We start from the raw sequence: 17,489 nt of genomic DNA on the forward strand, positions 1-17,489 counted from the left end.
CTGACTCTCTTGAGACCTGCAGGTCCTTCTGGACTCAGAGTCCACTCAGGAAATGTGGGGCAGTCACCGTGTGTGTGGAACCAGGAGACTGGAGAGGTTCTGCAAGTTGTGAGCTGTGGCACTTTTGAGAGTAAGCATGGGCACCAAGATGACAAGAACGAGACTCAAAGTGTCTTGTGCATGCTAAGGTGTCTGATGACTCTGCTAGGAGGGCTGTGGAAGGAGGAGAGAAGGGCAGAGGGGACCTCACATTAGAGGGATGCTATTCCAGGATCCGGGATCCAGGACGCAGGCACACAGGGCACGTTGCTCATGGTGAGGTTGCTCTCCACATGCATGTACTTCTATAGACTGTTAACCCCTCTGGATCACGAATTAAAACCTGTTTTACAGTGATCTGCTGCTCAGAAGAGGAGCGATGAACTCCTCATTCCACCTGCACTTCTTGGATCTTGGGCTGAACACCACGGATGGCAACCTCTCAGGACTGAGTGTCCAGAATGCATCCTCACTATGTGAGGACATGGGCATTGCGGTGGAGGTGTTCCTGGCCCTGGGCCTCATCAGCCTGCTGGAGAATATCCTAGTCATCGGGGCCATCGTGAGGAACCGGAACCTGCACACCCCCATGTACTTCTTCATGGGCAGTTTGGCAGTGGCCGACATGTTGGTGAGCTTGTCCAACTCCTGGGAGACCATCACCATCTACCTGCTCACCAACAAGCACCTGGTGATGGCCGATGCCTCCGTGCGGCACCTGGACAACGTGTTCGACTCCATGATCTGCATCTCCGTGGTGGCCTCCATGTGCAGCCTGCTGGCCATCGCTGTGGACCGCTATGTCACCATCTTCTGCGCCCTGCGCTACCAGCGCATCATGACGGGCCGGCGCTCGGGGGCCATCATCGGTGGCATCTGGGCCTTCTGCGCCAGCTGCGGCACGGTCTTCATTGTGTACTATGAGTCCACATATGTGGTCATCTGCCTCATCGCCATGTTCCTCACCATGCTGCTCCTCATGGCGTCTCTGTACACCCACATGTTCCTCCTGGCTCGAACCCACATCCGGCGCATCGCCACCCTGCCTGGGCACAGTTCCGTGCGGCAGAGGACTGGCGTGAAGGGCGCCATTACCCTGGCCATGCTGCTGGGCGTCTTCATCGTGTGCTGGGCCCCCTTCTTCCTCCACCTCATCCTGATGATTTCGTGTCCTCACAACCTCTACTGCTCTTGCTTCATGTCTCACTTCAACATGTACCTCATCCTCATCATGTGTAACTCTGTGATTGACCCTCTGATATATGCCTTCCGCAGCCAAGAGATGCGGAAGACCTTTAAGGAGATTGTTTGTTTTCAGAGCTTCAGAACACCCTGTAGGTTTCCGAGCAGGTACTGAACTAAAAGTCCTTCTCTCTGCAGCTCTTCTCTCCTTCATCGCCCTTATGCCAAGGTGGGTTAGGAACAGTCGGAACTGGAAATTATACCATGCGTTCCCTTCATCTTTTCTCCACCTCAAATCTGTGTCTAAGAGGCAGCTTTTCCCTGATCAGCAGTCGTTGGGTCAAAGGTGCACGTGCCACTTCTCTGCCTTGAGAATGCCCGTGACAGTTTCTTACAGCCTGCTTTCCTCCTGCACTTTCTGCCGTTCCCACCCACTTCTGGGGTCCCCGGCACCCTCCATCTTCTGAGTGTGTCCTCAGGGAAGGTGACACTCCATGAGCAAGTCTAAGAATGATGAGCATGGCTGGACCTGGGAGAAAAGCTGTGAACACACTACGGTCCGTGATCACTTTCTGTCCCAGAAGCAGTTCCCTAACTTTTTGTGATGCCTCTGGGAGTTCGGCATGCTTTTTGGGGCAGAGTAGAGCGATTAGATTCTTTCCATTTGAAATTTTCTGTCTAATTGCTGTGGGAATTTTCCATAGCTCTCCTTTCCTGAACTCCTGGTTTCGTGGCTTGTGTCCATGATTGTACAGGGATGACATTTCTTTAATTATATTTCTGTCAATCATGTTTTTGCACTAATCCAGACAGAAAACCTCTTGCCACAAACTTTCCCTTACATGGCATGAACATCTTTGTGACTCTTCCTTACTGTTTTATTCTGACTCGGTCCAGAGTTTCCAAATGAGTGTTTTGGGGGCATGCGGGGCCCCGAGGTACCTGCCATGAACACACCCCACAGTCAAGCTATCTTTGACCTTCTCTGACGGGGTCTGTCTTGGAGTCTGAAGCCCTGTCCCTGTACAGTCTGCAGTTTGCAGCCTGACTCCAGAAGTCCAGGTGCCCAGCGCTAGCCCCGCTAAGTCAAATCTTTTCCAGTGCAGAATGGACTAGGAAAGTGGAGTTCAGTCCTAACTCTGCCCCTAATGGGCTGCTGCTGCTGCTGCTAAGTCGCTTCAGTTGTGTCTGACTCTGTGCGACCCCATAGACGGCAGCCCACCAGGCTCCTCTGTCCATGGGATTCTCCAGGCAAGAACACTGGAGTGGGTTGTCATTTCCTCCTCCAATGCATGAAACTGAAAAGTGAAAGTGAAGTTGCTCAGTGTGTCCGACTCTTCACGACCCCATGGACTGCAGCCTACCGGGCTTCTCCGTCCATGGGATTTTCCAGGCAAGAGTACTGGAGTGGGGTGCCATTAATGGGCAGTGTCACCTTAATCATCTCATTTCAGGTCGCATCTGTGCTGACCCCACAGGGCAGGCATGAAAAAGCGTGAGAACACTTGAAACTCGGAAAGCACCCTGCTGCTGCTAAGTCACTTCAGTCGTGTCCGACTCTGTGCGACCCCATAGACGGCAGCCCACTAGGCTCCTCCGTCCCTGGGATTCTCCAGGCAAGAATACTGGAGTGGGTTGCTATTTCCTTCTCCAGGAAAGCACCCTAGAGATTGTCTATTTATTTTAAAGGAAGGTTGCAGATGGGTGGTGCTAGGAGAGGATGCAGAGGGCTGTCAAAGCAGTGGTCTGGAAGCCAGGAGGCCTGCCTGGCCACGGAGCAGATGTGGGCCTTGGTCATGGCTCTAACCTCTGTGTCCCAGGGCTCTCATCTGAATGGCTGGGTTCTTATGGCTCTGAATTCCATTCTCTTGTCTTTGATGTTAATAGCTTCTCTTTTGTTGTGGATATTCACGTCTAGACTACCCCCAGTGAAGGAATATATGTAAACAAGCAGTGGCCCACTAGGGTCACAGAGTGGTGAGTGTGAGGGTCTCTTGACCAGGAGACCTCCCTGGGCGCCACGCACAAGCACAACCTATAGACATGACCCCCACTCAGCAGCTCAGAGTCCTGGTACCAGCTCAAGTAGGAAAGTGCATAAAACCTATGAATCTTCTAGAAAGGGCAAATTAGCAGGCTGTTGACAGTTGATGTTTGAGGAGGCAACTAACCCTTCAAATGCATCCTGTCCTTTTAGCTGACATTCCTATGTATACACAGGGGCATGAGTGAGCTCCATATGACTTGCTGGGAACCACGGGTCTGAGTTATGTGGGTCATATCAGGATCCCCGGCTCCAGGAACACGGGGTTCTCGCTGCCCAACTTGCCTCGGGGGCCCTGTTGCCACAGCGGTTTCGGTGCTCGGCTGTTGTGTCGTTGTTGCTAACCAAATGTGTACTTAGCCTGCTGCCCGCCAGCACTCTCAGAGTGCTAACTGAGGTCACCACGGCCACGATCCCATAGGCAGATCACACTTTAGCCTTCGTGGTTTGCCCTGTGGCTCTGCTGAGGACTCACTCTCATCAGGCTGACTCGCTGCTCTGGGTGGATACTGGCTGCAGACAAGGTCTGACCTTCTCTACAAAGGTCCTTGAGGGAATGCTCAAAGGTCTTGTAATCTCGATATAGTAGTACAGAAATAGCCAAGTGTTCTGACGAGTCTTCACTTGGAAGAAGTATCGGGAATGCAGAGACTCAGTAAATATCTAAATGAGCCTGGAATCCCAGCCCACAGCCCCCAGACCAAAAAAAATCCACAGAACTGTTGTACATTATTGTATATTAACTATTTCTGCTTTTGTAGCAACTTTATTTGATGTAAAAACATGTGTTCAAAAAAAGGTTAATAAAACGGAAGACCAGACCACCCATTTTAACTGGCCATTCTGACCTCTGATAATCAGAGGGTCTTGGGTCTTCTATTTGTCAGCAGCTGCTGCAAAATGAGGAGGGACGTTCACTGGTGAGGTGTGATGGTGTTTTCTTGACGGTATTTATCGCCTATAGGATGGTCATTTATCAGTTCAAAATTGTTTAACTCCTGGTAATAAAATAAAATTGTACATGTGACATTATATCCTGTCCAGAATTCTGTCTTTCAGGAAGTATTTTGGTGTTATTATCTGTTCTCAGTAGGGAGGTAGAGAAAGTGCCATTCAGGGATCTCTGCCATTACAGTTTGGGGGCCATGAATTATTTCAAGGCTTGTAGAAGCATTGTCCAAAGTCCAAGGTGCTACCTACAACTAAACATGAATTCAGGAGGCACGGATTGTGTGTGCTGTGGAACGAGGGCTGTGGCTGAGTTCTCACAGGTGGGTGGCAGGTGTATGTGGAGATTTCCAGGGAGGGAATAACTCTAAAATGGTAGGTAGTCTCTACATCGGGCCCAGATGTGGCTCCTCTTGATCTGGAGACCAATAAATTGAAAGGCCACCTTATCCGATATTTTTCCTAGTGTAACGATGGTGGGAGAGGGGCCACACAGACATGAACCCCTCCCAGGAGCAGTGAGTAGGAGACTCGGCCTCACCCGCCCAGGGCTCAGTGGCAGCCTGTGGCCAGTGCAGCCCCATTGTTCAGGGCCCACCTTGGCCTGTTTATTTCCCAGGCTTGCTGTACATCTCTCCTTTTTGCCCCCAAGACTTGTTCTTGCTCTCATCTTAAATATGTATGCTTGAGTCTATCCAACTCAGAGGGAGTCATGCTTTTAGTTTCTTTTTCCTGAGCCATTTTGCCGTGCTGAAATACTTACTGGATCTTTCTGATAAACTCTGAGGACTTTACGCTGATAGCTTCCTTGGAGCCACTCAGAGGATTTGTGATGGTGGTGAAAGCCACCCCCTTGATTTAATCCTGTGCCACATCTGAGATTTAATTGATCTACTTATTCAACTTGCTTACTTTTACTTATTGAATCCAAAAAGCTGTATCTCCCCACTCTCAAGCCCCTGACTTCGGATTCTCCTGAAAAAAATTTTTTTAAAGATGGTTTTAGATGCATCATTGATGAATCATATTTGTTTATTTATACACATGTGGTAAATACACATGACATAAAACCTATCATCTTAACTATTTTCAGGCCAGCAGCTACAGGGTGTTAGGCGCATTCTCATTGTTGTGCTCTCATCTTGAGTCCCTTTCACTCCTGCTGGTATTCAGGTCACTGTCTCCATAGCTCATCTCCTTGGAGGATCTCATCAAATACAGCCAACTGTAGCCAGTGCACATGACCCCTATTCCCACCTGTCCTTGTATGACTGTGTAGATTATCCAAGGGCCACGCTCTCTGCCCCCACATAACAGGCACTGTCCTCCATACTCTCTGAACACCCATTTTTGGTTTTGATTCAGCCACTTTGAAGTAACAATTTCCATACTTATCTGGTGGGTCTGGGGCAGGAACTGAGATTTCACCTTTTGAATAACCTCTTAGATGCTGTTGGTCAAAGACTCCCACTTAGAGAACCAAGGTTATTCTGTAGAAGAAACAACTCCCAAGTCTCAGCATCTTAACAAAGGTTTAGTTTTCATCATGTTATGTATTGAGCACACATTAGCAAGGAGTCTCCTAGTTACTTGGGACATAGGACGATAGAAGCCCCATCCTGACACACAGATGTGAGTTCCTATTTCTGCTCACATGTTCACCATCTGTGACCCAACATCAAAGTGAGCTGGAGAAATCAACCCTACTATGGCACTGGAAGGGGTGAGCTGAACGGGGGTAAGCAGTACCTCTCACAAGGCCAGGAGTGTGGCTGGTCAGTGTCTTGCCCTCGAGAAGCTGACAGGCCAAGAACCACTCTAACAGGCCCTTGCAAGGGCAAGTGCACTCCGTGTAACTACAAATGAACTTGTGTAGCACAAAATTATACTGTGATGTATAACAGGAAATATGTATCTGTTTTTTTTTTTGTCACCATTACTGGCACAGGGCTCTTGGAACCCTCGGAATTTACTAAGCCTTGAGTCTTTTGTTATGTTGATGAGGGGTGTGCTGCGATTCATGGGGTCGCAAAGAGTGGGACACGACTGAGCGACTGAAATGAACTGAACTGAAGGAGCTGGAATCATCTAAGAGGAATCAGTCACAGGTCAAAGGTCAGGACTTTCAGTCCCACCCCCTCTCCCACCATCAGGGAGGGGAAAGCAGCTGGAGATGGAGTTCAGCTGCCGAGGGCCACGGTTTAAATCAATCACTCCTGTGTCGGGAAGCCTCCATCACCCCCTAATGGACAGGGTTCTGAGAGCCTCTGGGATGCAGAACACCTGGAGACCTGGCGGCACCTGGAGGGCGTGGGAGCTCCACACCCCTCCCACACACCTTGCCCTCCTTGTCTCTTTGAGCTGCTGCCCTTGAGTCATAAGGGCACACTCTAGTAAGTAAAATGTGTCTGAGTTCTGTGTGACTTTCTAGAAAGGACAGCTGGAGTTCCCGCTGGTGTGTGACATGGGAGGGGCGCCGTCTCGGCTCAGAGGCTGCCCCCAGGCCCGTTGTGTCAGAAGTGGGCTGGTGCCCAGGACCCATAGGGTGCTGTGTGGAAACACATCTGTCTGTGGGGCCGGGCTGTGCATTCCCCTCAGCAGGACTGACTCCCACAGGTGGGTGTGGGGCCCTTGGGCGCGCGAGGGCCACGGCTGGAAGAGCCCCTGAGGGTTAGCGTCCTTTCACCTTCTGTTGTGTAAAAATTGAGGGAGGGAACACGAGAGCTAGTAAAGTCACGGGAGGTGATCTGTGCGCAGGCATGTTCCGTAAGGCCTTGCAGGATGGGGCGGGTCTGTACCGCTGTGGAGAAGAGGGGCCAAGGGATGGGGAGCTACTTGGGTTTATGGTGAAACAGCCTGACTAGATCTAGCCGAAGAGCTTCCCTGGTGGCTCAGGTGGTAAAGAGTCTGCCTGCAATGTGGGACACCCGGGTTTGGGAAGATCCCATGGAGAAGGAAATGGCAACCCACTCCAGTATTCTTGCCTGGGAAATCCTATGGGCAGAGGAGCCTGGCGGCTTACAATCCATGATCGAAAAGAGTTGGACACAACTGAGTGACTAACAAGAAGAAAAAAGAGCTGAGGGAATAAATTGGGATAGAAGAGGAAAGGCACTCAAGTGTGCTGGAAGTTATACAGGGGGGATTATGTGGGCCTTGAGGGCCAAGAAGTATCTATTTTACACTGTTTTACACTTGTCTCCCTAGGGAGACACTGAAAGTTTTTCTTTATCTTCTCTCTTTAAAAATACAGGGCTTGTCAATGAGTTTGAGGGCAAATTCAAGTGACTGCCAGGGGCAGTGGGGAGGGGAGGAGGCTGTCACAGTTGGGTGGGTGCGGCCCGAGGGCCTGGACTAGGTGTGAGCAGGAAGTCAGGCTGAAGGAGGGGTCTCTCTGTCTGATACCCAACTAACTACCAAGCTTTACATAGAAGGACTTGAATTCCAGTTTGCCATTATTGTTCCTATTACCTACCATAGGTTCCTTGAGATTTTGGCAAGGTTTATGGCCTCTGGGTTTCCCTGGTGGCTCAGACAGTAAAGAATCTGCCTGCAGTGTAGATCTGAGTTTGATCCCTAGGTTGGGAAGATCTCCTGGAGAAGGGAACAGCTACCCACTCCAGTGTTCTGGCCTGGAGAATTCCATGGACTGTATAGCCCATGGGGTTACAAAGAGTTGGAGACGACTGAGCGACTTTCACTTTCTGGCCTCTGATTGGGAGTGACTCTTAACTGTCCTTTCCCAGAGACCTTTCAGATCCCAACATCCTGCATCTGTCCCATCCCTTCTTATTCACCCTCCCCTCCTTTTTTCCTTGAATCACTGGGCTCACTTGGAGAACAAATGAACTTTCTAGTTCTAAGGAAAAGACAACTGTGTTTCCCACATGTGGGCTTTGTCCTTGGTAGTCACGTGTGCATTGGAGTGGAGGGTGTGATTCATGGAGGGAGCCTCATCCACAAGGGGCTTCTTGCTTCACTCTACAGCAGCCCTGACCACATGGGCAGAGCTGGACACAAATCACTGGGAATGACAGAGTAGAAAGCAGGCCTTACAGAAACATCCTCTCCCAACCTGTTCTCAGTACTTTTGTGAATTTCTTCCCGTTTATACTTTTTGGCGGTCATTTCCATGGATTTTCAGGAAGAAATGGAGATAGATACTTGAATGAGAAATCGATTTGAGCTGCATTTGTGGCTAGCAGGACTAGCTTCCTGTGCAAAGCAGAAAGGCAGGACACTGCCTAACTGTGGTTCTAGCACAAGCGCATGGCCATTCCCTGGATGAGAGTTTTGCCACCATGATGTGGGACAGGAACCTTGCCTCATCCTGGCCCCTTAATCATGCTTCTGTTGGCCTCTTTCTTGTCTTGACTCCTGACTAGAGTGAGCAAAGCCATGGTCAGTTCAAAGACCATAATCCAGGGCAGAGGAGAGGGCAGGGTCCCTGAGGTGTCCCCTCCCCCAACAGTTCAGGGGTTAGTGGCCCTTCTAAAGTCAGCAGATGGCAGTGAACATGTCTCAGAATTGAAAGAAAGTGAAAAGGTGAAGTCTCTCAGTCGTGTTAGAGTATTTGCGACCCTGTGTTCTGTAGCCTACCAGGCTCCTCCGTCCATGGGATTGTCCAGGCAAGAATACTAGAGTGGGTTGCCATTTCCTTCTCCAGGGGATCTTCCCGATCCAGGGATTGAACCCAGGTTCCCCGCATCACCGGCAGACGCTTTAACCTCTGAGCCACCAGGGAAGCCCACAGTTCCACTTTTCATCCCACCCTCTGACCAGCAGGTCAAGGAGCTAAAGTAAACCCCAGGGGAGTTCTTCAGAAGCCTCAGTGCTCCAAAGTTGCTCAAAAATACTTTGAGTGCAAATGGCAGTGCTCTTTGTCTTTTAAAGAGTTGTCTTTTTTTTTTTTTTAATCCCCAATCACCTTAAATAAGAGTTAAACATTACCATTCTTACCCAAGAGGGGGCAGAAGCCCGGAGAGAGAGATACAAGCTGAAGCAGGAGTGGGATGGGTGGCGGCCAAGGGCAGAGCCAGGTGGCAGGTATGCTGGGAAGGGGGAAGGCTGCCCTGGGACCCTGGGTTCGAAGCTGATGAAGGAGCTCCTGGTCTCCTCTCACAAACATTTGCCCTGTTCTCTTGCACTTCTGTCTCTTCTCTTTCTTCCTTAGTGCTTGAGGCTGAATGTGGGAGAGGGAGTCGGTGGTGAGGGTGCTGGTTTCCCTTGGGGAAACTTGGGGTGGGGGGTGCTTCAGAAAATTCACAGCCACTCACCAACTGGACCCAGGGGACTGGCTGGCTGCAGCGGGGAATCAGGCTGCAGCCTCGTGTTTGCAGAGATAGTGGTTCAGGATATGCTTCCACTCCTTGTTCACACCCACTGGTAACAAACTGGCTCCGGCATTTCTTGCTTTCCCACCTCCAAACGGCTCACCCCACAGCAGCATACCAGCAGGTCCCAGAAACCTCCCTACACATCTCAGAAATCCTCACTGGATTCCGTGACAGCTCATGGTGCCGCCTCTCCACCCTCGGTCGTGTCCCTCTGTCCTTGAGCTTTGGTCTCTTGCTCCTGGGCTGGAATTGTGTTTTCTGTCTCTGGCCTCCAGGGTTTTGCTTCCTTGGGACATCCACGTTCCACCCTCCCCACCTGGTGGAGACCTGTACATCCTCAGTGTGTTTCGTAGGATTATTTTCTGTTAAACTAATCTTGTGCTTGAATGCTCAGTCGTGTCCGACTCTTCATGACCCCATGGGCTGTAGCCCATGGGGTTTTCCAGGCAAAAATCCTGGAGTGGTTTGCCATTTCCTTCTCCAGGGGATTTTCCAGACTCAGGGATCGAACCCACCTCTCCTGCATCTCCTGCATTGGCACGCAAGTTCTTTACCACTGAAGATTGGGAAGCCCCAATCTTCTTGCTGACCTCATAAATTCTGAGTCAGGTCGATTAAGTCTGTGACCAGGAGGACCTCACCAACATTAGTGCCACCATTGTGATACCTGGGTTGGGCAGGCCAGGTAGGGGGAACCTTAGGCCTTGAACAAGTAGAGTCTTCTGTTTCCTGGTGGCTCAAGCGGTAAAGAATCTGCCTGCAATGCTGGAGACCCAGGTTCAATCCCTGGGTTGGGAAGATCCCCTGAAGGAAGGGAACAGCTACCCATTCCATTTGCCTGGAGAATCCCATGGACAGAGAGCCTGGTGGGCTATAGTCCATGGGGTTGCAAAGAGCCAGAGGGGACTAAGAGACTAGTATTTTCACTGTCCTATTTAAGAGAGAGACTCTGTACATGTTTTCACTACATGTTATTACAGTATTTGCTTTCTGAAGCATTTAATGACTTAGAAAAACACTCATTTTAGATTAAAAGGAATGAAGACTATGAATCATTTTTTATGGAAAGAATCTATCTTATGCACCCCCATAAGCATATTCATGCCTGCACCTACATTGTTCCCACACTACACAGGCATGTCCCAGCCATCTGGCCTGTGCCACACCTACATCCACATCCCTTCCTGCACCCCCATCTACACTCACATCAGCACCCACACTGATGTCCACTTCTCTTTGTAGAACTTGTAGATGCTGCCTAAGCTGCCCCCATTCCCTGCTGGACACACTTTTCTAGCTTCCTCTGCAGGTGGAAGCAGCCATGTGTCCTGTATAGCCAGTGACATGTGGGCAGGTTACCTACAAGCTTACTTCTCAGAACCTCTTTCTTCGCTTCTCAGATGCCAAACACTGAGGAACCAGGGAAGGACTCCAAGTCACAGGGTGTGATGGAGCCACTGGATAGGAAGGCTGGGTTCTAGAATGACCTGCCTGGGTGCGGCAGGTGAGTTGAGGGGGGTGTGCGCGTGTCTGCTCCCCATGTGGCTCTGGCGTAAAGTTCTGAGGCTCCTCTGTGTAGAAAACCGCCCCCGAGTTGCTCCACGGACGAAGGATGGTGGAGGCATTAAGGGCCGGAGATTCTGCTAACGCGGCTGGTGTCTGTCTTTCTGCGGCCTCCCACTCCACCTTCCTCGCTGGTGCTGGTGCCACAGGGAAAGGAGGCAGCAGACGGGCCCACCAGAGCCACGCGCCCTGTTCCTGGGACCTGGGCCCAGCGCAGACACCCTGGTTGGGGCAGCGGACCCGCGCGCCTGGACCGCGCGAAGCGGCGCAGGTGAGCGGGCGCCAGCGCCTGGCCCGGCCCCACGAGGCGCCTCCCACTCAGAGCCCGTAGATACTCAGAGAACTACTATTTTCTGTTTTTTCATGTTGACTTAAAGACTTCTGGGTTGGTTTCATCTGGAAACATGCTTGATATGTTTGGACACCTGAAGCTTAGATGAGGCGGCTGGGAACTTTCTACCAGTGCGGATGAATTAAGTTGTTTTCAACGCTGTGACTCACCAGCTATGTACTGAGCACTTGCTTCTCTGCTCCCCTTCTTTCTTGCTTTCTGTGTTCTTTGCTGGAGCTGAAAATGGAGAACGCGAGAGGGGTGCCAAAGCACTGATTTTTAGGCAACTCTTTGTTATTATTATTGTTTCACTTTCAGACTTTTAGCTTATAGTGGGTAAAGAATCTGCCTACAATGCAGGAGAACAGGGTTCGATTCTGGGGTGGGGAAGATGCCCTGGAGGAGGAAATGACAAACCACTTCCGTATTTTTGCCTGGAGAATCCCTTGGGCAGAGGACCCTGGCAGGCTACGATCTGTGGGGTCGCAAGAGTCAGAAACGACTTAGACTAAACTACTCCTCTTCCTCCTCAGACTTTGAAATTAGAGATGTAGAAAATATTGATTAAGAAAATCCAGAATCACCTGTTTTCTTTCACGCCTACTATCCCTGCCTTTCCCCGCCTCCTCCCTTAAAGTGGTAGAAACCTTTCACAGAAAATACGTGAGAAGTCAGTACACCAGACAGAACAGTAGTATTCCTGCCTGTCCCCCTCCCCCATGCCAAGTTCCTGGGTGAGGAGAACAGTTTTTTAAAATGTGACAAAGAAGGTCAAAGAAGGTCAAAGATTGAATATACTCCCTTGAATTGGTAGGAAAAAAAGAAAATAGCAAAAAAGCAATCCAGAGAAAGCTGGTCTCCCTGGAGTCCGAATGCCGCTGAGAGGAGACCCAGGCTGAACCGGACGACTGTACTCCACACCTGTCGCCCACCAATCCTAAGCCCTCCTGTGCTCAGCAACGGTTCCCTGAGCTTCAATATTCTCATCTGTAAGGTAAATGCAGTTTCTTACACTGTAAAATAGTTCTCCTCTGTGAGTGTAGTTGCGTAAATATAGTAAAACCTGAGAGAATTTGATACATAGAAAGCTGTGAAGTGATGGATATTATAGCAAGGATTCCAGACACAGCTGTTCATCATCAAATGATCTGGTGAGGTCCAGTTAGCCCAGGTTTGGCATTCAGGGAGCAGGAAGGCAGGGACAGACAGACAATGTGTGTCCCAGGGAAAGCCAGAGGCTTTCTTCCCAGTTCCGAGCAGTCCACCGGTTTTAAGCAGACGTTTCTCCTCATGGGTCCAGTGTAGTGAGTGGGTGGGATGAACTGGTGATTGTGACAGGCGGCTTTCCCTGCAGAGCAGAGCAAGCAGCCTGGGGAGGGAAGAGCGTCTGCAGTGGGCCTCACACAGGGGCCAGATAAGGGATAATTGCAGCTGGTGTTTAGGTGAGTCATCCAAGGGGCAAAGCCAAGAAGACAAGGTACGGAAGACAGCCTGCTTACTGGATAACCTTTGCTGTAAATGTCAGCCAGAAAATTCTGTCAGATCAATAGTGGTGGTAATAATGGCTTTTGAAAGGAATGCGAAGGGATTTCATTGCCAGAAGTGGCTTGCCTGTCTTGTTTGAATGGGAAGCCTTGAGACCCAAAGGCTGACGAAGGGGTGTTGTGGCTTCGATGTGGGCCTGGGGGCCTGTCCTCTGGCCTCACAGGTGGCGAGGGAGGGGGGGCACCATCACAGCTTCCCCATGGAGGCGGGATCCCAAGCCCCTTTGAGTCATTCTGCTGGGGCTTCTGGGAAATGATGTCTGATTCTCAGTGAGAGTGAAGTGGGCTGCCCGGAGCTGAGCAGGGAACAGAATCAGACGCAGGTGTCCTGCAGGGACTGACAACTGAAGTTGTGGGCAAGCCACAGGGACACAGACCAGAGGGCGCAGGATGTCAGTCGGCTCTAGCTAAGCGCGGTGGGCAAATGCCTGCCTCCATGATTCCCTGAAACCTACTGGGAGGAGGCAGGGCCCAGGCATGAACCCAGAGAGTCTGATGGTGCAATAATGGATAAAGCAGTGAATTGAAACAAATCTGTCTGCAAAGAACCAGATTAAATGGTTACACTGGGTATATTAGACAGTAAGCATGGTAACCATGCAATTAGACATTAAAGTTAGTTAAAAAGAAATAAAATTATAATTTCGACATCAGAGTATTGTGAAATATAACTGTGAAATACTGGATCCGTGAGGCAGAAAACTCTAGAGGAGAAGGAAAATCTATTGTCTATATCCCTATTTTTACTCCTTCCATTTTTCTTCCTTCTAGCTTTCCAGGATACCCTATTTTATCATTTCCTTCTGTTTAGAGAATTTCAGCCATTATTCCAGATTTACTGGTGACAAATTGTCTTAGTTTTCCTTAAATGGAGACTGTTGATTTTGCCTTCTAAAGGATATTTTTGCTGGATGTAGGGTTCTGAGCTGAAAGTTTCTCCCCCCACCAAAAGTTAAAAAATATTGTGCTGTTCCTTTTGACCTCTAACTTTTTCTGATTAGTAATTCTTATCACTCAAATTTTTTTTTTTTCTAATAGGTGAAATATTTCTCCCTTGCTGCTTTCAAGACCTTCCTCCTTTTCTTTTCTCCTTCCTTCCTTCCGTCTCCTTCCCTCCTCCCTCCCTCCCTCCCTTTCTTCCGTCTTTAGTTTTATAGACGATTGACTGTAATTTGTCTTGGTGTGGGTTTCTTTAGGTTTATCTTGTTTGAGATTTGCTCTACTTCTTGAATCTGTTGGCTTATGTGTTTTGTTACATAGGAAGTTTTCATCCATTATTTTTCAAGCACTTCTCAGCCCCCTTTTTTTCTCCTTTTCCAGTTCTTTGACATGAATTTTAGATCTTTAACTATGGCCCCACAAATCTCTGAGGCTCTGTTCACTTATTTTCAGTCTATTTTTCTCTCTTGTTCAGATTGGGTAATTTCTATTTTCTATATTAAAGTTATCAGGTTGTTTCTCCTATCTCTTACAGTCTACTGTTGGGTTCATCGTGTTGAGCTTTTAAAAAATTTGGTTATTTTACTTTTCAGTTCTAAAAATTTCATATGGTTCTTTATGTCTTTTTTTGTGGAATTTTTTTTTCATTCGTTTCAAATGTATTTGCAATTCATTATTTAAGTATTTTTATGATGACTGCTTTAATATATTTTAAAAACAATTCTAACAACTCTTAATATCTGTTGATTATCTTTTTTTCACTCAAATTGAGGTTTCATGGTTCTTGGGATGATGAGTGATTGGAATTGAAACCTGGATATTTTGGGTATTATTTTATGTGATTTTTAAAATTTTATGTAAACCTTCTGGCATAAATAAGTATTGAGCCTGACTACTGGTTTTCTCTAATGCTGCCAGCAAGGAAGGAGGGGGGGCCCTGCCTCCAGGTGATGGTAGAATTCCAGATTCTTCACTAAGCTTCCCCTGACCTAGGGAGAGCCTTCTATTTATTCTGGGTGTGGGTAAGAGTTTTGATTCTGATGATGCCACCCTGACATGTATGTGTAGAGTGTCTCATTAGTGCCCCTTATGTGGTATCTGAGAATACCAGGTTATGGGGGAGGTTGCCTCATTACTGATGGGCAGTGGTGAATGTCTACAGTAGGCCTACTCTGATGCCACTTTCTTGATGCTTGGTGAGGAGTAGTCCAGGATGCCTGTGTGATCTCCACAGGGGAGAGGATGGAGGCTCTTTATTGCCTGGTAGGGATAAAATCTCTGGCTCATAAGTTTTTTTCTGTTTTTTTTTTTTTTGCTTGAGTAGACCAGATATTCGGAGGAGGCAATGGCAACCCACTCCAGTACTCTTGCCTGGAAAATCCCATGGATGGAGGAGCCTGGTGGGCTGCAGTCCATGGGGTTGCTAGGAGTTGGACACGACTGAGCGACTTCACTTTGACTTTTCACTTTCATGCATTGGAGAAGGAAATGGCAACCTACTCCAGTGTTCTTGCCTGGAGAATCCCATGGAGGGGGGAGCCTGGTGGGCTGCCGTCTATGGGGTCGCACAGAGTTGGACACGACTGAAGCGACTTAGCAGCAGCAGCAGCAGACCAAATATTACCTAAATTTTTCCTTCTTGCTCGCCTGTCCTCTTCCTTGTCCTTTGACTAGAGAGATCAGGCCTTTGTGGATATGTATGTGTGTGCTGGTCCTATGACCACTGGAACTTTCAAGCTGCTAGCTTCAGCTCACATCTGGGAATTTCAGGGCAGAGAGAAATATAAATAACAAAAACAACCATCATTGTTTACAACAACTATCATTGTGCTGTTCATTGGACCCCAACAATATCTAGTTGATTTGTTTTCTCACCACCTTTCAGAATTGTATGTTTGTATTATGCCTCACTTCTAGTGGTTTTAGTTGCAGTTAGCAGAAGGAACGAGGAAAAGTACCTCTACTCTATCTTCCCAGAATGAGAACTCTACAGCATGCTCATTTCTATGGCATCTCACTTTTTATCTTGTAATATTTTTTCTTATGGTTTGTTTTTCTAGTTTGATTGCTCTTTTCTATGCTTATTCTTTACATGGTATGTTTCTATCCATCTTCTTTTAACATACATGTATTTGTAAATTCAAGAGATTCTCTTCTTATCAGACTATAATTGTGTTTTACTTTTTATATGTTCTGATCACCTCTGCCTTTTAATTGATATGGCTAGTTCTTAATATTAAATATAAGTACTGATATGTTTTTAATCAGTATTACCATTTAAAGATTTTATGTTCATTCTTTTTTCTTCTACTGCTCTTCCTTTTGCATCTTCTTTTGGATTATTGAGTATTTTTAAATGAATTTCATTTTAGTTTCTTTATTCACTTTTTAGCTCTCTTTGCATTATTTTTTCAGTAGTTGACTTAGGGATTAAATATACATCTTTAGCTTCTAACAATATATTTAGAGCTAATGTAGTATCATTTTAGAGAAATGTAGCAGCCTTGCAACTATAGAAGTCCATCTACCACCCCAATCCTTTATGTCATAGCTATCCTGTGTATTCTATTCATATATAAGTCTGGCAAGAAAATGTTATATAAGTTTTCCTCTAAACAGTCATGTATATATTAAGTAAACTAAGAGAAAGTTGTTATATATATATATACTCACACATTTACAATTGCAAATGTTCTTTGTTCCTTCTTGAAGCAATGCACTCCCTCTGATATAATTTCCCTGTACTCTGAAGAATTTCTTTTGGCAATTCTTATAGTGCATTTCTGTTGTTGAAAAATTCTCTAAAGTTTGTTTTACTTGAAAATGTCTGTGTTTTTCCTTCATTTTTAAAAGAAATTATTTATTTTTCTTTTAATTTTTGGCTGTGCTGGATCTTTGGTGGTGTGTGCGGCATTTCTCTGGTTGCGGTGATGGGGAGCTACTCTTGGATGTGGTGCACGGGCTTCTTATTGCGGTGGCTTCTCTTGTTGTCAGGCATGGGTTTAGTTGCTCCTTGGCATCTGGAATCTTCCTGGACCAATCCCTGGGCCCATGTCCCGTGCATTGACAGATAGATTCTTTTTTTTAAGTTTTTGAACTTTAATTGGAGGATAATTGCTTTATAGTGTTGTGTTGGTTTCTGCCATTCATCAACATGAGTCAGCCATAGGTATATATATATGCTCCCTTCCTCTTGAACCTCCCTCCCATCTCCCATCCCATCTCTAGGTTGTCACAGAACACTGGGTTGAGCTCCCCACATCACACAGTAAATTTCCTCTGGCTATCCAACTTTACATATGGTAATGTATATGTCTCTACGATACTCCCTCAATCTGTCCCACCCTCTCCTTCCCCCACTGTGTGCACAAGTCTGGCAGGCCAAGTCTTATCCACTGTACCACGAGGGAAGTCCGCTTCATTCTTTTTTTTTTTTCACTTCATTCTTAAAGAATATTTTTACTGGATATGCACTTCTGCATTGGCAGGTTTTTCTTTTGGCAAACTTATAGGACGTTGTGCAACTGTCTTCCTGTTCTCATTGTTCCTGATGGTGAGTGTAT

The 17,489-nt window shown here is 47.6% G+C and overlaps 1 protein-coding gene and 1 long non-coding RNA gene across 2 annotated transcripts; both read left to right on the top strand.

Annotated features, from left to right (window-relative positions):
- Nucleotides 1–400: 400 nt before the first annotated feature.
- Nucleotides 401–4,311, top strand: MC5R (melanocortin 5 receptor). Its single transcript, XM_086373340.1, has one exon. It carries the CDS (start codon nucleotides 419–421, stop codon nucleotides 1,394–1,396), a length of 978 nt encoding a protein of 325 aa, XP_086229466.1. The 5' UTR covers nucleotides 401–418; the 3' UTR covers nucleotides 1,397–4,311.
- A 2,190-nt stretch (nucleotides 4,312–6,501) lies between these two features.
- On the top strand, nucleotides 6,502–11,054 carry LOC147346187 (uncharacterized). Its single transcript, XR_015154014.1, has 2 exons — nucleotides 6,502–6,829; nucleotides 10,950–11,054. It is a non-coding gene; the product is annotated as an uncharacterized LOC147346187 (long non-coding RNA).
- The last annotated feature ends 6,435 nt before the right edge of the window (nucleotides 11,055–17,489 follow it).

Source organism: Bos grunniens, chromosome 24 (assembly GCF_055505025.1).
Source record: "Bos grunniens cultivar Pamir isolate PY7600 chromosome 24, Bosgru_T2T1.0, whole genome shotgun sequence".
Classification (NCBI taxonomy): Eukaryota; Metazoa; Chordata; class Mammalia; order Artiodactyla; family Bovidae; genus Bos; species Bos grunniens.